Consider the following 26,384-nt stretch of genomic DNA (forward strand, 5'->3'; position numbering starts at 1 on the left):
AATAAATAAATAAAATCTTAAAAAAAAAAAAAAAAAAGCTGATCCTAAAACATGTTAACAAATGATACTCAAAGGGATCCCTGGGTGGCGCAGCGGTTTGGCGCCTGCCTTTGGCCCAGGGCGCGATCCTGGAGACCCGGGATCGAGTCCCACGTCGGGCTCTCGGTGTATGGAGCCTGCTTCTCCCTCTGCCTCATTCTCTCTCTCTCTCTCTCTCTCTCTCTCTCTCTCTGTGACTATCACAAATAAATTTTTAAAAAAAAACAAAAAAAACAAAAAACAAAAAAACAAATGATACTCAAGAAAAAACAGGAAGAAAATTTAAAACAAGACTTTTTAAGTAAGATTTTATTTGAATAAAATTATGTATTAGTATTTTTTCTTCTTTCTCTCCGTGTCTGTATTTTCCAAGTCTCCTTTAATACACATGGTAACAGGAACTTTCCAGAACACGCTGTGAAAAGCAGAGGAGCAGGGCCTGCCCAAGCTGTGCTCAGCAACACATTCATTCCCTACTCCCCCACACTGGCCTCAGCCCACTCACCAGCTGTAGAAAATGGTGAAAGAACCACTTACTATGATGTTTGGGGGTCAAAACCCGATGTCACCCAGAAAGAATTGAGAAAGGCTTACAGGACACTGGCCCTGCAGTTACCACTCTGATAAGAATCCAAATGAAGGACAGAAGTCTAAACAGATTTCTCAAACTAATGAAGTGCTCTCTGATGCAAAGAAAAGGGAATTATATGACAGAGGAGCATAGGCAATTAAAGAACATGGGAGTGGGTGGTGGTTTGGGCTCCCTCATGGACATCTTTGATATGATTTTTTGGAGGAGAAGGAAGGATGCAGTGAGAAAGGAGAGGTAAAAATGTTGTGCATCAGCTCCCAGTAATCTTAGAAGATTTATACGACAGTGCAACAAGAAACCTAGCTCTGCAAAAGAATGTGATTTGTGACAAATGTGAAGGCCGAGGTGGTAAGAAAGGAGCAGTAGAATGTTGTTCCAGTTGCCAAGGTTCTGGAATACAAATAAGAATTCACCAGAATGGTTCAGTAACTTCAGCCTGTGTGCATGAAGCACCAGGGCCAGGGGGAATGGATCAGTCCTAAAGACTGATGTAAAGGCTGCAATGGAAGGAAGATAATTCAAGAGAAGAAGGTTCTAGAAGTTCATATTGACAAAGGCAGGAAAGAGGGCCAGAAAATAACATTCTATGGTGACGGAGACCAAGAGCCAGGACTGGAACCAGGAGATACTATGATCATTTTAGATCAGAAGGACCGTGCTCTGTTTACTCAGCCAGGAGAAGACCTATTCATGTATACGCATATACAGCTGGTCGAAGCACTGTGCAGCTTTCAAAACCCAGTATCTACTCTTGACAACCAAACCACTGTCATCACCTCTCAGCAAGGTCAGATTGTCAAGCACGGAGATATCAAGTGTGTGCTAAATGAAGGCATGCTAATTGATTGTAGACCATATGAGAAGGGTTGTCTCATCATGGAATTTAAGGTAAACTTGCCTGAGAATGGCTTTCTCCCTCCTCTCCTTTCTCTCTTTGCTGGAAAAACTCCTACCTGAGAGGAAAGAAGTAGGAGAAATTGATGAAATGGACCAGATAGGACTGGTGGACTTGGATCCAAATCAAGAAAGATGGCGCCATTACAGTGGGGAAGCATATGAGAATGAACATCATCCTAGAGGTGCTGTTCCGTGTCAGACCTCTTGATGGGGCCAGTGAACAGCACTGCTGGCATTTTATATGCTGTTGTGAATGAGTAAAGGACTATAATCATAGCTCACTACTTGTTACTGTTTTTGTTCTAATATTCAACTATGGCAGTGTTTTAAAAGTTAAATGAAGAATACACTCAAATACAAAAGTTCAAGAAATTACACATAGTAACGGTTATAATGAGATTTCCAAATCTCTTTTAATATATATAGTAACAATTATAATTGTAACAATTTATAATATTTTAATATCTGGGGTTTTTCTCTTGCCCAGGTCTTGAAGACATTTGGAGAGTGTCATGGCCTGAATCTCTGTGTCCCTGTCCAAGCCATATGTGATGGTCATCCCCAGTTTGATGGTATTTAGAAATGGGATTTTTAAGAAGTGATTAGGTCATGAGGGTGGAGCCCTCATGAATACGATTAGTGCCCTTAACCTTTGTTAAGGTCTCTTTAGACCCCAGAAGGCTCCCTTGTACTTTCTGCCTCATATTGTGAGGACAATGTGAGATGGTGGTCTATGAACCAGGAAGAAGGTGGTCTCCAGGCACCTGATCTTGGAATTCTAACCTTCAAAACTGAAAAAAAAAGAATCCATCATTTAAGATTTTTTTAATTTTCTTTATTTGAGAGAGAGAGAATGAGTGAAAAAGTATGAGGGGGAGAGACAGAGGGAGAAGCAGACCTCCCTCTGAGCAGGAAGTGATGCAGGGACTCAAGCCCAAGACCCTGAGATCATGACCTGAGCTGAAGGCAGATGCTTAACTGACTGGGTCACCCAGGCTCCCCAAAATTCCATTTTTTTATAAGCTACCCCGCCTATGGTATTTTTGTTATGGCAGCCAGAAGAAACCTAAAGAGACAAGATTTTAAAGTAAAAATGAGACTGAATTTGTTATTCATTTATTCATATATCTTACCAAAAATAAAGTATCCCCTTTGAAAGTAATTCAATATTGAAATGAAATAAGGTGGATACAAAAATATAAGAATCACCAACTAATTTTTTTAGTCCAGAAATTTCACAAATGCAACTAAGGGCCTTATAATGACAATGGCATCCACTGATAAGCTCAATTTTCTGGTTGGAAATTAAAAGCTCCATAAGCCTGAGGAGGTTTATTTTCTGTGTACCTCTTCTATTATATTGGTGTCATTTTGATCATCACTGAACTGGTAGTTGCTTTGCTCCTTCAAAGCTCTCACTAGAAAAAAAAAAGGATTCTCATCTATTCCATAATGAGAAGCTCTCAATCGTTAGTCAAATGACCATATTCAAAACCTGTATTTTCTACAAAGCATGCTATCATTTTAGCATTTTCCTTGATAAAGTATCTGCTTTATGATATGCCTCAGACTTTAAGCTACTTTCTTGTTACACACATTTTAATCTGATCAAGGCTCTTCCTTGTAATTATGTCTTACACTGTTATCATTTTCCACTGGTCTTTTCAAATTCCACTTGGTGTGGGGTCTGATAGCACACCTGACCTTCCAGGTACTCATTCATTTTGCAGCAACCTCTGGGCACCTGCCCTTCTGACTTTCTCTTCCAGGATGTTTTTTTATTCTTGCTTTTTGCATCTCTCCACATGTTGCTCTGGAATGATTTATCATCCTTGTTGTTCTTAGGAATCACTATCGCTCTAATTGCAAAGCTAAATAAATTGCACTTCTTCACTGTCACTTTGGAGAATTGCTTTCAGTAGAACATTTCTAATGATGGCCTAGAGAGCTCCTAAAAAATAAGGTCAGAATCACTGTATTTCAAGAGTGTTACAAAGCATTCTGAGCACAAAGATCTTTTGTATATACAGGCAAACCATGGACACACTGCACGTTCAGTTCCAGACAATTGCAACAAAATGCGCATCACAATAATAGGTCAAATGATGGTTTCCCTGGTACATATAAGTTATGCTTATACTATAGTGTAGTCTGGTAAGTGCACAACAGCATTTGTCTGAAAATGTACATACCTCAAATTAAAAATATTTTATTGCTAAAAAATGCTAAACATCATCTGAGCTTTCAGTGGGTTATAATCCCTGGTCACAGATCACCATAACAAAAATATAATAATGAAAAGTTTGAAACATTGTGAGAATTACCAAAATGTGACTTGAAGTAAGCAAACACTGTCGGAAAACATGTTGTGGACAGATTTCCTCCACCCAGGCTGCCTCAGACCTTCACTTGCATCTGCAAAGTGCACTAAAGTGAAGCACAGTAAAATGAAGTATGTCTGTAAAAACAGAGAGTCGGCTAATTTTACTCCTATAATGTAAAAGTTTTTCCATACGTTTCAAATATTTTGACTCTCAGCACTATTGTCTCAGCCTCAAAACTATGAGAGACTGAATACAGAAGTGGACGGTGGTCAGACCAGATGTAGAAATTGAACTCTAGCCTCCAGCCTAGACAACAACTAGTCCAAGAAACCAAACCACTCTCTGCAGTAGCCAAACCAGAAAACCAGCCTACTCTGCAAGTCACACTTGTAGGAAGTCAGACCATTATCTCTAGCAACAGTCCAGGAAACCAAACAGTAACCCTTGCAGTGATCCACCCAAGCCAGGACTTGATTTATGATTGACAGCTTTGCTAATAGCAGTCAAAGAAAGCCAAATATGCACCTGGAACCCACCACATAGGATGCCTTGCTTCAGGAAAGCCCACCTGCAGCTCCCCGCTGATGCCCTCCAAACAGGGCATATTGGGAGCCTTCCTCTCTTCCCTATAGAGCATCCCCCCTGCCTGCCTCTGAGTTTCTGCTCAGCCCAAATGATGGTGGCCCATCCCCTTGCTAGCGCGAGCAAGCACTGAATAAACAGCCTTTGCCAGTTCTCATTCAGGTGGTCTTCATTTACACCCAACCTAGCCTTCAAAAACACTGGTCGAGCTTAACTTTTAGATATAGTGTGGACGCTAACATGCCCACTTTATTTACTGTTTTCTTATTCCTAGAGACCTAAGGCTCAAAGTTCCAAATTTTGCTGCATATATTCCATGGAAATCACACTTACTACAGTGGCTTTGTACTCACCACAAAATAACTAATGCCTTTTTATCTGAGGATTTACGTATTTATAAATTAATCTTTATTGGGTGTTTGCTATGTGTGAAGCACCAGGGGAAACACAGATAAACCAGATGTGATTTTAACATAGATGCTCCCGGTCTGATGCCATCAACTATTTCAATGAGGATGACCTATCACATTTGCATGTCAGACTGAGCACAAGGTAACAAGGTATTTTATATCTAATGAGAAAGTATGGACTCCTCCTTGGGCTCCCACCAGCTCCCACCTGGAAAAGTGGTTGGGGAAAATCAAAGTAGTGTAGCCTTCCACACTGAGTTAGGACAGCTTAGGACCCTATTGAGATGGTTCTGGCTTCCAGAAATAGTAGTCCAGAGAGCCAAGTTGAAAAGAATCAGATCACCAGGTGCTTGATGAGAACACAGAACTCTGTGTCCTTAACAGGAAGCTTCATTTTTATCCTAGGCAAATATAGGACTTTCCTTTGGACTACTAACAAAATCTCTGACAGCAAAGCCTGTATCAAAGCTCAGAACTGGCTTAAAAGAACAAGAGGAAAGCCCTTTTGTACCTGTAACTTTTCCCATCTCACTTCTGGACAATGCTGGTTGTTCCAGAGTGGACCCTGTTCCCTTTGGTGGCCCAGCAGCCTTTCCTCCAGTTACTCAGAAGTCCACGGAAACCCTTGTAGGGAGCATCACTGTCCCAGGGACTCCTGCCTGAACACATGCAGATCCACGGCTTCCAATACAGACCTCTTCCTCCCCTACCCCGGCCTAGTTATTCCACCATTTGTGAGAAAGAACTACTTCTCCATCCATGAATGCCCATAGCTGAGGAGTATCTAGAGAGGCCTTCAAGTAGAAGGATCAAAGAACAAGCAGCATAATAATGAGGTTGCACCAGTCTTGAAAAAAATAAACATGACAATTAAGAGGAAGAGTTATATGGCCAAGTAGCATGCAGTTCAATACTGGGGCTCTTGCCAGGCACAGGCGTTCGGATGCAAGAGAATTACTAATCACCCCATGTGCTCAGCTCACTCATTTGTTTTGGTCTCTATTTAACCCGACAGGCATGCAAAACTCCCTGTGTGGTGTGGCCGCTGAAGAAAACTGTTAGTCCTTCTCATCATGTGTCATGTAGGATTTTTTTTCTTTTTCCCCAAGCTATACTTCCAGGAGCTCATCCTTCTGGCTGCCTAGCTGAAAAGGAATATTTGTAAATCTCAGTTACAAGGCCCAGCATGAGCATCCGAGAGTATGCAAATTTCAAGCCCAAGCTCCTGTGTGCTCATCAAGCCAAGGCATAAAATTCACACCAGAGTCTGATTCTAAAATGAAAATATTATACAAAATATTTCGATTACCCACAAACTCATACAACTCCTTTGGGGGTGTATCCATGGAGAACACCTAAATGATGGGTTTCCTAGTCATTAACACAGGGTTGGAATATATAGTCAAGAGATTTTTATTTCTTTTTTTCTCTTCCAGATGAATGACATTCTCCTCTATTTTTCAAGTCTCCTGTAAGAATGTGCCAGGTACCCTCTGGGATTCTTCCGCCAACCTTTAATGTAACCCACCTCTCCATGGTCTTGTGATTAGCTTGTGCCTGCGGTAAGAAAAAAGCTTCCGAGATATAAAAATCAGGGCCTGGACCTTCCTGAAGATGATACATTTACACGTACATATGAATCGCAATTTGAAGGATTTAATTTTACATTCCTTATGCCCGTAAAGTGAACCAGAATGAGATATTCATGATCCCTCCACAAGAAAATAAAGAAACACATCTTAAAGTCACTTACAATCTCATATAAAGTGTGATTTCTAACCCCACCATTTTAATGACGAGAAGCTGATTCAAACATCCCTTCTGCTAAGCCTGCACCAAAGCATTTTATATTCTTCCAGACTCTTTATAGGCTTGGACTGGGTAATTAATCCCCCCAGTGTAATATAATGCAAATATGCAGTCACCTAGAAGCAGCCAGCTGAGCAGGTGATGCAGGCAAGCATCTCAGCACAGAGAACTGCCTGGAAATGCGAGCATGAAGCAGGGGCAGGAGGAGGAATGGGGCAAGAGGTTACAAAATCAACCACACAGCCATTCTCTTTCCAGAGAAAGCAGAATTCACTGGCTGGATTAAAAATGGTCAAGAAAGTTTATTGCCAGTTTATTTCTACAATGTAAATATTATTAGGTGAAAAGAAACAGGAAACCAATTCAATTCCAGCGTGAATGTAAATAACAGTAATGGGCAATATCTGACCTCCTCATCTCCGACTCACAAACCTCCTCTGCTTATGAGAACAAATGCTCCAGGGTGGATCACATCCAGGACCAATGACACTGCATAGGCAATTCAATAGCTTCCAATACGTGACTCTTGTTCACTTTTTCTAGATGAGAATGTGTGGTTAAAAAGATGGACTTCTGAAAATTCTGCTCGCATTTCAAACTTCTTCCCATAAAAGCCACTGTGAAGCTAAGGAATGATTATCCTGGGTTATTATCATTGATTGATTCAGCAAAACCTGGAAAAGGTAGATTATTTTTAAAAGCATGTGTTTTTTTGCAAATCTCTTTAGAATCCCAAGAACTAATACAATCATTAACATGCTAAAGTAACAGCAGTTATATGGGTGTAAGAATTGTTAGTAGATGAAGTAACTACTGATAATCACAATCTCATCACAAAATCATGTGTGTAAAGAGAATAATTTTGAAATCTGGTCATTGTTATGCAGTTTATAATCTGGAAAGAAAACGAAACATGCATGACACAATAAAGATAGCACGAATACCCCGTGTCAACAGGGTGCAAGTCTTTCCAAAGAAGAGGGAAATTGTCAAGGAAAACAGTTTTCAGGTAAGACACCGGTGAAGGACACTAGAATTTTAGCTAACTCTTAAATGGTAAGATATAGAGAAGTGACATGGAAACATTCTAGCTCTGAAAAATCACATGAGCAACACTGAAACCATACAAATGGTTGCGAACAATTACCAAAAGGAAAATTGATACCATTCCTTCATATTTGCAATGACCACATGACCAATACAACAAAAAATTCTGTTCACAAGAGCCATAAATTTTTTTAAATTACAAAACACTTAGAAATAAATTTCTCAAGAAATGTGGAAGATCTAGAGGATAATGCTCTGAAATGTTTCTGTAAGGCCGACTGAATAAATAAAGCAAGAAGGCCATTCCTCTATGACATGACTCAATACCAATACTGCTGATCATTTCTCTTAATTAATACATTCAGTAGAAATTCAGTAACCTATCCTAATGCTTTTAGAACTCTTCAAAACCTGACAAGTTGATGCTAAAAGACATGTAAAAGAAAAATACAACTTGAATAGCAAAGAATTTTAACAAAAGAAGAGATACTTCCTTGATATAAATAAAACTATAGAAAATTAAACAGCAGGAGTAAAGATACCAGAAATGATAGATAGATCAATAGAACCAATGAAAATATTCATAAGCAATCCCAGCTATTTAGGGCTGAAAGTATTAAAAGGTGGCATTTCAAAGTAGTGGGGAAGGATATACTATTCAATTTGCCCATGAAGTGTTGGAACAATCAGCTATAAATTACACAAAAAAATTAAATTTAGATCCCTGCATCACATTAATCACATTTTAATTTTCATCATATTAAAAGGCTAAATGTGAAAAAAAAAAAAAACCCTCTGGTAGCAGAGGAGAAAACAGGGGAAATTGTTTATAACCTCAGGGAAAGCCAGGAACCTACCTTAAACAGATAGAAAGCAGAGAAACAATAAAGGGAAAATGGATAAATGTAACTACATAAAAACCTGTAATCTCTACTACAAATAAGAACCCCAGTCAGGGAGAAAAGATTTGCCTTCTTTGCACAAAGAACTATACCCAAAATTTTAAAACTCCAGACACCTCCCTTCCCTCTACTATCATGCCAGTATGAACATAGCTCATAAATCAGCAAGGATCTCTTGGATCTTTCCTTCTCCTAGATATCCATTTTCAGGGATACAAGGAGACTCATATAAACTGTAGACCCCAGATTACAGGTAAGAACTGGAAAGAAATCTCAAGATAGGATGGGAGTAATGCAGAAGGCAATATAGCTCAGAGAACACAGACAGTACTCTTTCAAAAGTGTGAACACAGGATCATGGCAAGGGTTATACCCCATTTTTGCCACCATGGTTGTGAGATGTACATCGAGCTGCCAAAAAAAAAAAAAAAAAAAAAGGCCCCATTGGATACAGTTTTGTTTCAAAACCCAATGAGATTTGGCCACAGATAAATCATTTTCCAAAGCAGAAGGAAAGAAAAGCAACTAGAATGGAATTCTGCTCTGGTTTATCTAATACCCCACAGGAAACTTGTAAGTAGGTGGTCCCGGAAAGGCCAATTCATTCAAAGTTACATAAAATACAGGGAACTGGCACAATATCAATGCAAAGATACAATAATAGAAAATAAAAGGTATGTTTAAATCTGTTATTAACAAATGAATAACACTCAGCAGAAGAAAAAAATGTTGCCAAAGAACAGAAAAATCTGCACCAGAATTGTATGAGAAATTTAGCACACCTTGAAACGGAACCACAGACATACAAGCCTTATACCATCAGAAATACTACACAACACACACACACACACACACAACAGAAATGCAAAGTAGTAGAGACTTCCTAGTAAAATGCTTTTTAATATCGATAAAGCCAGAAAATATATAATACTAAAAAACTAAGACCAAACTTCTCTGTCATTTAAGTAAATGTAAATGAGCCAAACCCAACTACTTAAAGAAGAATTTTTGTCTGGTTCCAAAGCAAAAACAATTGTATATGGAAGAAAAATCTAAATGGAACTGAAAAGGTTGAGCAAAACAAAACCAAAGACAGAGAAAAAAAGTGAGAGAGAAATCATGATCTTATAAAAAGAGCTCATAAAATACACAGCCAAAAATAGCAAGATCAGACAAACAAATAGTAAAGCAAAGACAACTATCACAAATTCCAAAAGGTACAATTCAGCATGAAGACATGGTTCCAATATCATACAGCAAAAAGTATAGGAGATACAAGGAGGAACGGGCAGAAATAAGCTGATACTAGAAGATCCTAAACCAAGTCCAAAGCCTAACGCAAGTAGACAAAACCAAATCAGTATTTAAATGATTTAAGTAACATAATAAGTAAGTTATATAATTTATATAGAAAACAGTGAAAATCCCTTCTAGTTGAGTAGTTACGGGCAATTCATAAAAGTTAGCTACATATGTGACCCCAAAGACATTCATTCAAAAAGCACCAAACTGACAACCACAGTCTGATAGGCAGATTTGGAACCGGGGGACCCTCCTCCACTGGTGTCAAGTCCATGAGTCACATGGCCAAAGATTCCATTAGGTTATTCATCAACTGACCTTCAAGTAGGAAGATCACCTTGGAATAGCCAAGTGGAGCCCTTGAAAGCAGAGCTTTCTCCCTGTTGAGGAGGTGGGAGTCAGAAAAAGGCAGACAACATCCCAAAGCACAAGTAAGACAGGAACTTTGCCGGCTCCAAATGGAGAGGGCCGCAAGGAAAGCCTGATAAGGAAGTTAATTCTGCCAAGAATCACTGAGGTTGGAAGAGGATCCGGGCTTTCCTCTGGCTGTTTTTTTTGCTTCCAGCTCTGTGAGACCCTGAGTGGAGAGACCAGCACAGTTGCCCTTCAGAACCAAGGTCGCCAATGCATGCTGCTTGATGCTGCTGGACTGGAGGTAGCTTATTAAACAACAGAAAACCTCAGCTCAAGAAGCAGAGTTAAACCAGAACATCCAGGTGGGCAGAAAGTGAGAGTACAGTAAGAAAAATAACTCCCTCTCAGATTTTAAATAAAAATATATGAAGATTTGTTTGGTTGTTTAGCTTCATTTATTTTATCCTAAATCTATCGCCAAATGTATGGATACTCTATAAATTTGAAAAATGGATTGATCTTTAAATGAACTAACAAGGTTTTCCTCTGAATTTATATCTGAGGGTACTTGATAGCGTAAGAAATATTTCATCCAAAGAAGTAAAATATCAATAGCAATAAAGAGACTTGTCTTTTTCCCCCCAAAGAGTCAATGAAAACTGTAAGTGGTAATTCATTTGACTACTTTTTACAGTAAAATGCTGCCAAAGTCAAAACAATTACAGCGGGCCAGAGTATTTTACTGCCATTTAGGTAATTACCCATACATGCACGCATCTCAGCAATCCTAAGTAACACCTTCCGAATCTTCATATTCTTCGTATTTGAATGAGCCTCATGCACCATAACTACAAATACTAGAAGCTATTTCAACCATTCAAAACAGTAAGAATATTTATAGTCCCGATGCCTTCAAAATTTTTAGCCCACCACGCTATGGCACACCCGTTTAGTAGCTTCATGCATCTGTGATATTTTTGGAGAACTCAGACTGAGTTTAGATTTATAGATTTAAATAACTCTATAACAAGTCAATTTAGCTTTTCAAAATACCCGTACAACAAGTAGTCTCCATAAAGAGACAGTTTCCTCCACACTGGATTCTGGCTCTTTTCACACATATTTTCTGAAGAGCAGGTTCCCAGGAGATTCCTAACAATGGCTTCCTTTGGATTCATTTTCATAGCAATGATTCATATTTAATTAATGCAACTCAATCATTTCTTTTTAAGCTTTGTCCTCACATAATGAGCCAATTTGTTACCTATTCATTTCTACAGTACCTGTTTTTCTCACACAGAAATGCTGAAGTAGGTATTAGATCACAAACAGGATAAGAGAGAAAAATACTTCCTTTTGATATGAACTTTTAAATTCCATTAAACCATTAACCAGAGTCAACTAAAAAAAAAAAAAAAAATCATCCAGGAGCAATGACCAACAAATAGAGGAAAGTTTTAAAAAAATACAGAAAAAAATGAGAATGACTACACAACACAAAATAGCAAGTTAATGGAAACTGTACCCTAAGTGTGGATGTTTCCTAAGTCACTGAACACTAAAGAATACATAAAGAGCTCTGAGTTTCTCTCCATTCCTCAGTTTACCTGTTGATTAATCATTTCTCACTGTGTTTTGGGAAAGCCATAGCCATACTTTCTTTGAATACGTCCTCAAGAAATGAAAAGCGCACTATTCCATTGATGTATTTCAGATTTTCCTGGTGGCCAAGCCCAGTTATTTAATTTTTTCCTGATAAAACCAGGCTTGTAGAGTACCCTGGTGTCTAGTAAGCACTTTGTGAATGTGTTAAACTTACGACTCTAGCAGACATTCTGTGATTCTGACAGCCAAAGTCACAGAAAGCATTTAAAGTGATGGAGAATATCTGATCAGGAAATGATGCCATTACCCCTTTATTTTCCACACAGTGGAACCCCTCAGGTTGGCAGGGGTGAGCATTTCTCCCAGGCTGGAGCTGCCTCCTTAATTCCAGAATTCCACGGTTGTGTGTGTTTTGCAAAGCTGTGCCGTGCTGGACAACAGGGAACAAGCAGCTACCACCTTCCCACCTGCCTGTGAACAGCACCGTGCCATGACCATCAGCAGCACACAGGTGGGCGGAATGCATTGAGCTCATGGCTTCTTGGGGGGATCCGGAGTTCCAAGAAGAACTTGGGGGTCGGCAGAGCAGTACTCAGCATGTTCTGATCCAGGGAGCCTGCCGCTGGGGGCTTATCACGCCGGCTTCATCCCCCAGAGTGCAGTATGTGCACTAAACCAAAGACCAGCAGATGCTGCTGTGTCCTCTGTCGCCGAAACACACCTGAGAGCCAAGTGGTGAAGCCAGACTGACCGACCCAGGGGTCCTCGAGACCCCCGGGGGAATTTGTGCTTTCTTTCCAAAGCCCTCTAATCCCCTCCAGGTTCGCCTGACTAGACGTCTTGTTTCCTAGCATGACGATCCCATCCACTGGAGGACACCAGCTGGGCTACATCTAAAGCTACAACTCCCAGGACGCCTGGTGGCTCAGCCGTTGAGCGTCTGCCTTGGGCTCAGGTCCTGATGCTGGGGTCCTGGGATCGAGTCCTGCATCGAGCTCCCTGCAGGGGGCCTGCTTCTCCCTCTGCCTCTGCCTCTGCCTCTCTCTGTATCTTTCACGAATTAAAAATATCAAATCAAGCCAATCAATCTACAACTCCCACCTGGCCATTCTGTCTCCTCAGGCCGGGGGTCAGGACAAAAAGGCCCTTGGGCTGCCCTCGGTGCTTTGAACCCAGTGCGCTGTCCCTTGCTACCGCCGACCCCGGCAAGAGGAAGGAAAGAACAGAGCTGCCCTGGGCGGGCCTGGATAAACCCCGGATCACCCCCACCTCTGCCGCACAGGGCAGCCAAAATGTTGGCTGACGATGGAGGAAATGAGCCGGGCCTGGAGAGGAAGCGGGTGCCCCCCAGCACCCGGTCCCAACGGCAGGTGCAGCGGCGAGCTCTCTCGTGTTTTCTGCTACTGACCCAGTTGTACTGAGTCACCTTGGAGACTGCACGTGGCCACCACTTTGCGGGGAACTCTGAGCTCAGACGAGCGGGTTTCTGCGCCGCCCAGGGGCTGCGCTGGGACGCCCCTCAGCCACCGCGGGCGTCCCCTCGGCCTAGCTCCTGTTCCAGCTTCGGTTGCAGACCCTGTCCCGTGCGGCCTGCAGCCAGCTGGGTGCAGGTGCACCCCGGCGGTGCCCTGCCCTACGCCCATGCTGCAAGGGCTCCCTCCTGCCCAGGGCTTTGAGGGCCCCCAGCAAGGGGCAATGTCTCCAAAAATATCTCCGACTATTTCCACCAACCTCAGAGAGCTAAATATATTTTGCAGTTGCACTCGGTGTTATAGGAGGTAATCAAAAGTCATTGCGATCCTGCCAAACCCTGCTCAAGATCCTGACCCGAGGCGGCCAGATCCATCGCAGGGCGCTCCGTGGGAGGGACTGCGGGGACAGGACCGGTGCTTGCCCGCGGAGCAGGGACACGCGGAGGCGGCGGGGCATGCGGGCACCGCATTCCGGCCTTTGCTGACCTTCACCAGGTACTTCTCCTTAACACGTCTGCTCTGAGGGAGGGGCTGGTACTAGATGTGAAGGGGACGGGAAGCCTCCTAAAGCCAAAGCCACTTTCGGGACTGATTAGAATGCTATTCCTAAGAAGTTCTGGACGAGGTGGCCTCTCAGGATTAGACCAATGGAAACAGCATTAGTCAGTCCCACCATGAGCCTCCTACACACCCCAGTTCATGCCACCATCCCAGGATACAGGCAGACACTGCAAAGGGCACCCAGGGAGCTGGAGAGGCCCTGATGGAGGGTGGGGGGTGGCCAACGTTTAACTTTCTCCCTAAGACGGGTTCTCTCTCTCCATGGAGAACTGGCAGCAAGCTCCCTGAGCAGACCCAGCCCTAGGGAGGCATCAGGGCTTCCATCACAGGCCTGCACTCCTTGCTCCCGCACCAGCCACGCCTGGTACCGGTTACTGCAATGCCCTCCTGCAAAAGGATTACGGAAACCACTGAGATCTTCCTTTGGGTCAGGCCCTGTGTTATTGGAATCCATTCAAGCCCCACATGGCAGAGGATGTTAAAACCAAATGCAAAAGCTGTGCCTTCCCATCCAGAAGTTCCCAAACAGGGAACTTATTAGAGGCCACTCACCCCTGCACCTGCTGGAGTGTGTGTGCGTATTTCCCCGTCCTTGGCACCAGGCAGGGAGGGCTCTGTCGACACTATCACGGTGACAGATGGCTTTATTCGCCATGTCCAAAGGTATCCCAGCCAAAAGCAAAACGAGTCCACAGCAGGTTGAATCCTCTATGAAAATACCTGACAGGATACCTGTCAGGAAAATATCCACATAAATCCACTCAGCTCAAGAGAAAGACACTGAGCACTGGTTGCCACAAGGAGCATTTCATTTGACAGGGTTACAGAAACACTTCTCCCATTTCAGGGGTCAGCAAACTATAACCCATGAGTCAGATCAGGCCTGTTGCCTATTCTTAGACAGCCTATGAGCCAAGGAAGGTTTTTAAATTTTTAAATGGTTGAAAAAAATGAAAGGAAGATTTTTGTGATGTGTGAAAATGGTATGAAATTCAAATTTCAATGTCCATAAATAAAGTTTTATTGGAACCCAGCCACATTCATTCATTTTCATACTGCCTGAGGCAGCTTTCACACTACCAGGACAGAGATGCGTAGCTGCAAAAGCTTGGAATATTTATCATCTATTTTGTCATTGGCTGAATTGTATCCCCAAAGATTCATATGTTGGAAGTCCTAATACCCCATACCTCAGAATGCAACTGTATTGGGAGACTGGGCCTTTAAAGAAGTGATCACGTTAAAATGAGGCTGTGGGGTGGGCCCCAATCTAATTGGACTGGTGTCCTTATAAGTGGGGATTTGGAGAAATCGGTATCCTATTCAAAAAGATTGGGGGGGAGGATATGCAGAGGAAAGCCCATAAGGGCACAGCAGGAGGGTGACCATCTGTAAGCCAGGAAGAGAGGTCTTAATTCAGTAACTGAATTGGATAACACTTTGACCTTGGACTTCCAGCCTCTACAACTGTGAGAAAGTATACCTGCTGTGCAAGTCACCCAGTTTGTGGTACGTTTGCAGCTCTAGCAAACACAAACACACCCCTTTACAGAAAAAGTATGCTGACTCCTGTCTACACCATGAAATCCTCTACAAATTCACCTGTGTTTTCAACTATATAGCTCAGTATGTCATCAGGGTCCCCAGAGAGTATAGCCTGATTCACCCTATCTTCTTCCAAGACCAGTGGAGAAGAGGCATGCATGCTGTTGCCATTTGCAGAAGGTCAGGACACACAGTCACCCCAGCTCACCACCAGGTCAGAAACGAAGGACCACCTTGCTGGGTTCAGATGACACCTGCAGATTTCTGGGTGGGGGTAGAGACAGAGACAGTTCTGCACGTCTGTCCCAGCATCAGGCATGCATCTGCCCCTAAAACTCTGCTTACTGGCTCTAGGCTGTTTCCCTTCACATTGCCTTGGTGGCTCCAGGACATCAAGGTTAGAAGCACTTCCACGGGCTCTGATACTTAATCCCCTTATAGCATGTCATATGACAATCCCTAGTTTCTGTGTCTTTCTTTCCCTCCTCTCTTTTAGAGGACGTAAAACATCCCAGCTGTGTTGTTAGCAGGACCATGTCTCTCTACATGTCTCATGTTAAGGAAAACATTAGGTTATTTGCCTCTTTCCTGCTCTTACAGGGAGCAGGAAGGGATGGTTTATCAGCTTTTGCTTGCTTTGCTGAAATGTGCTTCAGAGATATGCAAATGCCATGTAAGGAGACGGCATCCATCCTAACACTCTGAAACACAGCAGCCCCTCAGAACTACAGCAGCCTTTTATGTCAGCTGCACAGCTATCAAGCACAGTCTTCTACCCAGACACCGCATGCATTTAGCATTCTGCCCTTGCCTCCAAATAAAAAAGAGAAAATGCCTAGACAAAGTAATGCTGTCTCGATAAAAGCTCGATCTTTTTTTGGTAAATACATGGATGAGGATTAATGTAATTTATTAGCTATGAATTCTTGGCATTTGTCCACCTTTTTAACTGCACCAAATACATATTAAAAAAAAAAAAAAGAGGGAAAACAAGGAAGACCCTTTTCTTCAACCTCTGCTAACTACGTTTAAAATAAGCGAATAGTAACCACAACCACAAACACACTGATATATTAAATATTTACTTTCTGGGCCATTAGTACTATCTGAACAGTAGAGTCCAGCAATTAATATGAATAAGATCTGCCCACACTTCTCAGGTAGGATGCTACTGGGAAGCAGAGCAGAATCCAATGCGGTGCTGCCTTTGAGTGGCTTGCAGGAGTGCGGAGAAGGTGCCAGAAGTGGCAGCAGCAGGTGAGGCGAGCGCTGAGCCGTGTGCTGATATCACAGCAGCCAGCAGAAGTTGGACTCCAGACCCAGGGAGAGGAGGCTGTGGTGGGGAGAGGCGGGCAAGACAGTAAAGAATACTTCCTGGAGTACAGTGACACCTGGGCTGAATCTTAAAGAATGTAGAGGTTTAGCTAGGTAAAAAGGAGGACAAAGAAAAGGGCAGATGTGCCGTCCAGATCAAAGGAAAGCTGCACATGAAGTGTTTCTATGAGCTGCATACTCATGTTAAATGACATTTTAGAGTGGAACATAGAAGTGACTTGACGACTCAATACTAATCTTGAATCTCCACCTCGATCCAGCCTGATGCAACTCATATCTAACCTGCCCACTTTCTCCATTCTCTGTTCAGTCAGGCAACAAATATTTCTGAGCACCTGCTGTGTGCCAGGTGCCACTGTAAGCACTCAAGATGCAAGAGGGACCAATACAGATCAAGTCCCTGCCTTTAAGGAACTAATACTCTGATGAGCTCAAAAGAAACATGTATATAAGTATTGTAAGAAAATTAAAACTTCTGCTATTAAAAAAAATTTATCCACTTAAGTAAAGCTTCATGACAAATGATAGCCCAATGATCTAGAACAGCCTGTCCAACCTGGTACCCACTAACCACATATGGCTATTTAAATTCAAATTAATTGAAATGAAATAAAATGTACAATGTAGTTATTTGGTAGCATTAACCACATTTCAAGTGCTCAGTGCCTCTGTGGCTGGTGGATACTGTATTGGACAGCAAGGACACAGAGCATGTCTCTCATTACCGAAGGTTCTGTTAGATGGCACTGATCTAGCACATGTCCCCATGTAAAAACACCTTCCATCTTCCTCCCACTAACAGCAGTGTAATAAGGATTTCATCAGAGATCTAATGACAAAGCTCATTCTGTACGGTAATTCATGAATAAAAGTCTCCCATTACATTTAAAATTTGGTTCACACACAATTCTTTCTAAATCATGAAATTTCACCAAAATATGATATAACATACCTTAGATATAAACATTCATATGTGACATTTTACATTTTGGACACAAGGTTGAGAATGTACTTTTTGCCTCCATTCCTGACATGTCATTAGAATGATGAACAAAAAAGAACCCTAACAATTTTTTCTTTTATTTTTTAAATGAGAGAGTTTTGCATAGGATTACAAGACTGTACAGATGTGGGAGATGTGAATGATGAGACCCAGCAGGAAAACCACAACTTAAAAGATGTATGGTGGGAACCCTGGACAAGCCAGCTGCCAATCTGGAGAAACTCAAGACTGCAAAGTGCCAGGAAAGTAGGGGAAAGAGTCGTGGAAATAAACAGCCTGTAAAGGTTGGTCCTCACCCCACCTCTAAGTCCTGTGTGGGGAAACACGTGGCTGCCTGTTGTTATAAGACAAGCCACGCAAAAAGATGCTCTTCCCTACTCCCCACCCCCAAATTGGGCACAATGTCAGGAAGAACCCGGACAACCATTACAAGGGCACAGCACTAAGGGAGTTATGTTTCCTAGTATTTCACAATATTTCAAAAACGGGTCCATGCAGTCTGGGGCAGTTTGTTAGAGTCTCATTTTTAAACACAAATAGGCAACCAAGCATCACCAGACATTTGAAGAAATCCTGTATCATAAAAACCAAGATTTAAAAAAAATGAAAAGACCTCAGGATTAAAAGAACAACAACAATATCAATCAACAACAACCAAAAAAGATCATGCAGAAAAGAGAACTTTTTGAGAATCTAATTCAGAGACCTCTAAGGAGAGGTCCATCCACAGATAATAACAATTTGCTATGAAAAAGGAAAAATCAAAAAACAAAAGAAAGAAAGAAAGAAAAAGGAAAAATCAGAGAATCAGAAAACACTCTTAGAAATTAAGTATATTAAAAAAAGAAATTAAGTATATTATTAATTATTATCAAATTATCGCCGACAACCTCAATAGGAAGGTAGGAAGAAGATAAACGACAGCTCATAAGAAAATCACACAGAAGGAAGAGATGATAGTCACTAAATAAAATCAGAGAAGAAATCCAGTTTGTTTTCCATCAAATTAACAGATCCCAGAGATAATGTGAATAAAGAGCAGATATTAAGGCTTCCACAGAAGATAAAGGAAAACTCAACTAGAAAGTAATCAAATTTCTCATCACTAATATTGGATGGTACATGAAACATAGCAACACTTTCACATTTCTTTTTTTTTAATTTTTATTTATTTATGATAGTCACACAGAGAGAGAGAGAGAGAGAGGCAGAGACATAGGCAGAGGGAGAAGCAGGCTCCATGCACGGGGAGCCCGACATGGGATTCGATCCCGGGCCTCCAGGATCGCGCCCTGGGCCAAAGGCAGGCGCTAAACCTACTGCGTCACCCAGGGATCCCTACTTTCACATTTCTGATGGGAAAATCATTCTCAATAGAAATATCTATATATGTAAACCACTTGGTTGATCATAAGTGCCAAAGGAAGGCATTTTCATATATGCTAGGACTCAGAGTATTAACTTCCTTCTTAGAAAGTGAATCAAAGATGTAATTCAGCAAAAGAAAGGATTGAGCCAAGAAAGAGAATGAGAAAGAGGAAATCAGGATGCAGGAAAGGATGGGTCCAGCTCAGGAGACCCATCAAAGGGGAGTGGTCCCAAAGAGGAGTCACCTGCACTCAGAGCAAAAATGACAAAGGACTCAGAGAGAGGTCTTCGGGCAAAGGAGAAATTAATAAAATAAATGGTATTATATTGATTTACATGAAAATGAGACTATAGTAAAGGCAAAGAATCAAGTAAAAAAAAAAGGCAATAGAATTTCATGTAAAACAAAGAGTTCGAAAACAAAAAAACCATGATCGTTGTACATGGTCCTCTAGTGAGCAACAAATGCATAAACCCAGTCAACTATTTTATTTTCAAGCTCTTATCAAAATCTCAGCAAAGAGAGGCATCTGCATGGCTCAGTCAGTTGCATGTCTGACTCTTGATTTCAGCTCAGGTCATGACCTCTGGGTAGGGAGATCGAGACCTGCTTGGGGCTCCGTGCTCAGCAGAGAGTCTGCTTCTCTCTCTCTTCCTCTCCCTCTTCCTGCTTGAGCACATGAGCATGCTAACTCTCTCTCTCTCTCTCTCTCTCTCAAATAAATAAATTGTTAAAAAAAAATCTTGACAAAGGGGGCACCTGGGTGGCTCAGTGGTTGAGTGTCCGCCTTCAGCTCAGGGCATGATCCTGGGGTCCTGGGATGGAGTCCCACATTGGGTTCCCACAGGGAGCCTGCTTCTCCCTCTGCTTCTGTCTCTGCCTCTGTCTGTGTCTCTCATGAGTAAATAAATAAAATCTTTTTATTAAAAAATCTTGACAAAGAAAAGAAGACAATTATGGTGATAAAATAAAATGAAAGGTTACAGAAAACAAAAGTTGAAAGAATAGAGCTGAAAGAATAACATATTAGTATCCACATACACAAGGTAAGGCATCAAGAAATACTTGCAATGAAGCAAGAAATAAAGAGGTAAAATATTAGAGTCTACAAACAATCAAAAAACTAAAAATGGTAATAAAATTGTTATGGGATAGAGGCAAAGATGTTTGATTCAAGGACTCTTCACAAAACATGTCTGAAATCAATGAATTAAACGTATTACTTAACAGTGTAGAGGCGAGTATCAGAAAACAGGTTAATAAAGTTAAAGAGTGTTCCCTCTAAGAATGGGAGTTAGAAAAGGGGAGAATGTTGCTTTTCATTATAAATGCCTATGTACCATATGATTTTTTAAGTACATGCATACAATTCTTAAATCAAATCTGCATTACTCTATAATTATAGAAATACTATTATTTTCACTGTTGACAGAGTCAAGATTTCAAGGTAAGGCAATTTGTCTTCGGAAGCTACATTCTCAACTACAAAATTAATTAGATGCCTCCACTAAGATATATTTGCTGAAAGAAAATTAGGGGAAAAAACTAATATGACATTTTACAGACTAGTGGCCTCAAAATCTGATTCCCAGGCAGGTAGTAACAGCAACACCTGGAAACTTATGAGAAACCTGATAAAAGTACCATATGCATGTGCATAAAAATCAAGCAGGCCCACCCAAGACATACTGAATCAGCATGAGGGTGGGCTCCAGCAGTCTGGAGATTAATAAGCCCCCCAGGAGATTCTGACGCCCACTAAAGTCTAAGAACCACTGTTAGGGACGAAGAAAAAGTTGGGAAGAACAGACACCTAGTCATCTATAACCAAAGCGTGGGAAAGAAGGACTTCTACATTCCCGGTTTTTCGCTGGCAAGTGTTACTATTGTTGAAATAGTGGTAAATGTATATAAGCAGTAAAAGTGCATGTGCTTGAATAGGAAAATACAGAAATTTTCCAGAATCACCAAAATACTCATTAAACTGGGGGCACCTGGGTGGCTCAGTCAGTTAAGCAACTGGCTCTTGGTTTCTGCTCAGGTCATGATCTCAAGGTCATGAGATTCAGCCCCACACTGGGGTTTGAGCTCCATGGGTAGTCTGCTTGGAGATTCTCTTCCTCTATCCCCCCATAAATAAATAAATTTTTATATTAAAAAAATACTCATTAAACTATGCTTACTTCCCCAGAAAAATATAGGTGAAATTTTAGATAGATGTACTCTCTAGATAAAATTAAGACAAAAAAAAAAAAAAAACCTGAGGCAGAGTTGAACATATGTACAGATACAAGAAACATACCGAAAGTTAAATTAAAATCTACATAAGCACATACACAGCAACTGAAGTGTTCACAGCCTCTCTAGCATAACAATATTTGTGTCTCTGATGCTCCTAAATGCCATGACCATGCAAAATGTGCCAGCAAGAAAAGTGTTAATTAACCAAAGCAGATTAAATTTCTTCCTCACATATATTACCCTAGCTCTGGCAATAGAGCCCAAATTATTTTTCAAATATCTTCCCCACATGGCTAATCATCTTTGATTTTCACAAATCAAAGTTTAACATAACATCTGTAATCATAGACTTTTTACTCCAGAGATTCCATCCAGCTCAATCCTTTTTGGATCCTACTCTAAAATCAAGAAAGCCTTCAAGTCAGAGAAGTTCTCAGTACTTGACATAAAAGTTCTCTGTGTATAAAATATTTTAAGAAGGATACAGAAGACGTGGCATGGAAAGAACTAATGCAAATTAAAAAGGGGAAAGAGCAGAGAACAGATGAGTGTGACTTACTGTGATTCAAGTTCAAATTACAGAATAAAGCAGACATAGAACGAAAAAAACGCAGAGAAAAGACAGAGCCCAGGTGCCACCAAAGGAAGCTGATGATAGAATCATAAAATGAAATGGACCTGGAGAAAATGGAGATTTAAAAACCATCATTATAGTTGATTTATAGAATCCAGCTTAAAGGCCTGTTAGAGAAACATTAGGTGCACATTTAGTTGCAATTTTTTTAAGCTGTTCTCTTTTTAGAAGATTTATTTGCAACAGTGTCATATGGTTAAAATTCCATCACAAAGGTGAGTGCAAGTATAAATATTTCCCTAGCTCGTTTAAAAAAAAAAAAAGTTTCTCCTCTTTTGGAAGAGCAGAAAGTTCAGGGATTTAATAACAAAAATAAAAAAAACATTCATTAAAGCAAATCCCCCTTAAATCTTCAATGCCAGCCTGCGGCATATTAAATGTCTTTTTTAGATCACCCCCCCTTTTTAGGTCGTGAAGGGAGAACAATTTAGTAATTAAAAATCTAGGTGTGTTCACAGAAGTGCAAGTCACTACACAATGTACTTTTTTGTTTATAAATGAAATAAAATCCTAAAACACTAATAGGCAGTCTATTCTAAGGTATTACAAGAGGTTGATGCTAACATAATGTGTTAGACGTATTATGAGATTTCTGGTCCTTACTAGAAAGACTGTTCTTGTGATCGTCCTCAGTATTGAAATGTCAATCCAACACTTATATCTATTACCATTTAAAATAAGCCTTAAAATATAAATGAATATTTTATTTAGAAGCACCTGGGTGGCTCAGTGGTTGAGCCTCTTTGACTCAGGACATGATCCCAGGGTCCTGGGATCCAGTCCCGCATCAGGCTCTCTGTAGGGAGCCTGCTTCTCCCTCTGCCTATGTCTCTGCCTCTCTCTCTCTCTCTTTTTTTAAATGAATATTTTACTTTAAAAAATTATAGGCGAACATTATATAAAACTCAAATTGCCTCTGATCACTTAATTATCTGTAATTTGTCCATCTTCCTTCTAACTGCTCCACTGACAAGGACATTCTATTCACTCAAGTCAATCCAAGGACAAGTCTCTGTGCTTGACACACAGCAGGACTCCAACAACTGGCTCCTGTACCAAACTGAACCCAGACCCATGGAAACTGTTTTCTTAGTTTTTCTATAATGTACCTATGTATTGTTATGGACTGATATTTGCATCCCTGAGGACAGAGCAAGAAGACGGCCATGGACCCACATCCAGTAAGAGGAACCTCACTTGACGCTGAACCTGCCAGGACCTAGATCTTGCACCTGCCTGCTCCAAAACTGTGAGAAGGAAATGTTTGTTGTTTAAGCCATCACTCTACATTTTTGTTATAGCAGCCTGGACAGACTCAATGACTAAGATTTAGTTGATTTTATGTGATCCACAGGTGTTTAGTCATCAGCAACTATGCTAACACATTCCTCGTTTTGTAAAAGCCTCCTATCAGCTTGCTAGCAACGTCCACTCTGCTGTGCCTCGGGCCACGGAGACCAGAGCCCAGCTCTGAATACTCACTGCCCATCGGTGGCAGGCAGTGCAGATATGCTGCTCCCTCCTACGTGTTTGGGGTCCCTCAGTGGCCAGGAATGTCTCTAGGGTGTGCCATATGGAACGGAAGGTCAGAGTGGTGTCTTGGACAGCCGGGAAAGGAGGCATGCAGTCATGGGGTGGCCCGCGGGTGAGATGCACTTGAGAGGGACTTGCTTCTGTGTCCTGGCATTCTGACACCACTGCAGTCCTGTCCTCTCTGCTGCACCTTGTGGGCCCTGACAAATCCCAGAGCAAGAAAACCCTCCACCTTACAGAACCGCTTCCACAATTCCCTCCCAGCCAGAAGCCGCCACACAGGACACTTTGCCACATCCACCCCCACCCTGATTCTGTAGATCTGGAGTGAGGCCTGGCCACAGGCCCAACAGCTCCCCAGGTGGCTGTTGCACAGCCAGAGCTGGAGACCATGGCTCTGGACCTTGGTTCGTAACTGGGCATAAACCGGCCCACACAATGGCTTAGGCAGTAAAGCTTACCTGGCTCCCTTGAGCCCAAATCTCTGCAACACCAAATGCTATTTACAGATCGTCTCCACACTTGGCCAGCTGCTGTTCCTTTAATCTAAAACAGCTCTGTAGGAGAAGGCCTGATGCCCTCCAGGCCTCAGGTCTCAATTATGAAAGCCTGCCACCCACCCTGAGAAATCTTTGTGGAGATTGGGGGCAGCAAGCACCCAGGGCAGTAAGATCAGTTAGGGGCAGCAGATACAAAGCCTCAACAACCAGAAAGCTGAGAGCCGTAAGAAGCATTTAATAGGGAACCATAAAGGTCATTTTTTAAATTTAATTTTATTTTTTTAAAGATTTACTTATTTATGATAGAGAGAGAGAGAGAGAGAGGCAGAGACACAGGCAGAGGGAGAAGCAGGCTCCATGCCAGGAGCCCGATGTGGGACTCGATCCCGGAACTCCAGGATCGCACCCTGGGTCAAAGGCATGCGCCAAACCGCTGAGCCACCCAGGGATCCCCCATAAAGGTCATTATGGCACTTGGGGCACCTAGAGCCCACAGTTCCATGTCCAATGGGGGTGCTGTGTGGGGGCAGGCACAGCCTCACGATCCAGCCCTCCTTTATCGGGGATCTCGGACTCCTTCCAGCACCACTGGCTGCCATGGAAACCAGAGGGAGTTAGGATGGGTCACCTCACCTGGAAGGGCAGAAAGAGATGTCAAGTTTGACCTATTTTTCATAATTGTACGTAGAGATATTGCTACTCCAGGTCCATTGCCCTGCAGGAAGGCCTCGATCTTTAGCAGGCAGAGTCGCTCTGTAATATTGGGGATGTACTTATACCAAAAAAATAAATACTATTTTTACAAAACTAAACACACTTCTGCACACCATCCAGTAGTCACGCTCCTTGGTAATTGCCCACGGGAGTTGAAAACACATGCCCACACGAAAACTTGGATGTTTAGAGGAGCTTTATTCACAATTGACAAAACCTGTAAGCAACCATGATGTCCTCCAGGGGGTGAATGGATAAATAAACCCTTGTCCACCCAGACAGCGGAATATTAGTCAGTGCTAAAAAGAAATGAGCCATCAGGCCATGGAAAGACATGAAAGAACCTTAAATGCACAGACCTACGTGAAAACAGCCAATCGGAAAGACTATGTCCTGTGTGATCCTAACTGTGTGACATTCTGAAAAGGATAGAACTATGGAGACAGTAAAAAGATCAGTGGTATCCAGAGGCTGTGGGGGAAGAGGGAGGAACAGATGAAGCACAGAGGATTTTTAGGGCCGTGAAAGTACTCTGGATGGTACTAACATTGTAGACGCGCGTCACTATACATGTGTCAAAACTTACAAAATGTGTAACACCATGAGTGGGCCCTTATGAAAACTCTGGACTTTGGTGAATATGGTGTGTCAGTGTAGGCACAATGATTATAAAATCAATCACGCTGGGCAACGTTGATCATGGGAGATGCTGTGCATGAGTGGGGACAGCACTACCTGGGAAATCTCTATACTGTTTGGTCAACTTTGCCATGAGCCTAAAATAGCTTTCATGTATTTATTTTTTTATTTATTTTAATTTTAGTTAACATACAGTGCAATATTGGTTTCTGGAGTAGGATTTAGTGGTTCATCCCTTACACACAACACCCAGTGCTCATCACAAGTGCCATCCTTCATCCCCATCTTCCATTTAGCCCATCCCCACCCACTTCCCTCCAGCTACCCTCAGTTTGTTCTCTATGGTTAAGAGCCTCTCATGGTTTGTTTGTCTTTTATTTTCCCCCTCCCCGTATGTTCATCTATTTTCTTTGTTAAATTCCACATCTGAGTGAGATCACATGGTATATGTCTTTCTCTGACTGACTTATTTCACTTGACATAATACCCTTTAGCTCCATCCATGTCATGGCAAATGGCAAGATTCCATTCTTTTTGATGGTTGAGTAATATTCCAGTGTGTGTGTGTCTGTGTGTGTGTCTGTGTGTGCACCCCATATCTTCTGTATCCATTCATCAATCAATGGTCATTTAGGTTTTCCCTATGTTTAGTTATTGTTGATAATGCTTCTATAAATATTGAGGTGCATGTAACCCTTTGAATCTGTATTTTTGTATCCTTTGGATAAATACTTAAGAGTGCAATTGCTGGATCATAAGATGGCTCTATTTTTATTTTATTTTTTAAGACTTTCTTTCTTTCCTTTTTTCTTTATTTGAGAGAGCAAGTGCACACAAGTGGGGATGGGGGGAGGGAGAGGGAGGGAGAGAATCCCAAGCAGACTCCAGGCTGAGCATGGAGCCCAAGGTGGGGCTTGATCCCATGACCCAGAGATCATGACCTGAGCTGAAATCAAGAGCCTGATGCTCAACTGA

At 41.7% G+C, this 26,384-nt stretch overlaps 1 protein-coding gene and 1 long non-coding RNA gene across 2 annotated transcripts; both read left to right on the plus strand.

The window, feature by feature from the left end:
• The first annotated feature begins 1,016 nt into the window (after window positions 1-1,016).
• LOC102152482 (dnaJ homolog subfamily A member 1-like) lies at window positions 1,017-6,592 on the plus strand. The gene is made up of 3 exons (XM_038525802.1): window positions 1,017-1,519; window positions 2,016-2,100; window positions 6,281-6,592. The coding sequence occupies exons 1-3, from the start codon at window positions 1,262-1,264 to the stop codon at window positions 6,286-6,288; spliced, it is 351 nt and encodes a 116-aa protein (XP_038381730.1). The 5' UTR covers window positions 1,017-1,261; the 3' UTR covers window positions 6,289-6,592.
• A 1,082-nt stretch (window positions 6,593-7,674) lies between these two features.
• Window positions 7,675-12,890, plus strand: LOC111093261. The gene is made up of 3 exons (XR_005353341.1): window positions 7,675-10,620; window positions 12,190-12,374; window positions 12,685-12,890. It is a non-coding gene; the product is annotated as an uncharacterized LOC111093261 (long non-coding RNA).
• Window positions 12,891-26,384: the final 13,494 nt, after the last annotated feature.

Source organism: Canis lupus, chromosome 1 (genome assembly GCF_011100685.1).
Source record: "Canis lupus familiaris isolate Mischka breed German Shepherd chromosome 1, alternate assembly UU_Cfam_GSD_1.0, whole genome shotgun sequence".
Lineage (NCBI taxonomy): Eukaryota > Metazoa > Chordata > Mammalia > Carnivora > Canidae > Canis > Canis lupus.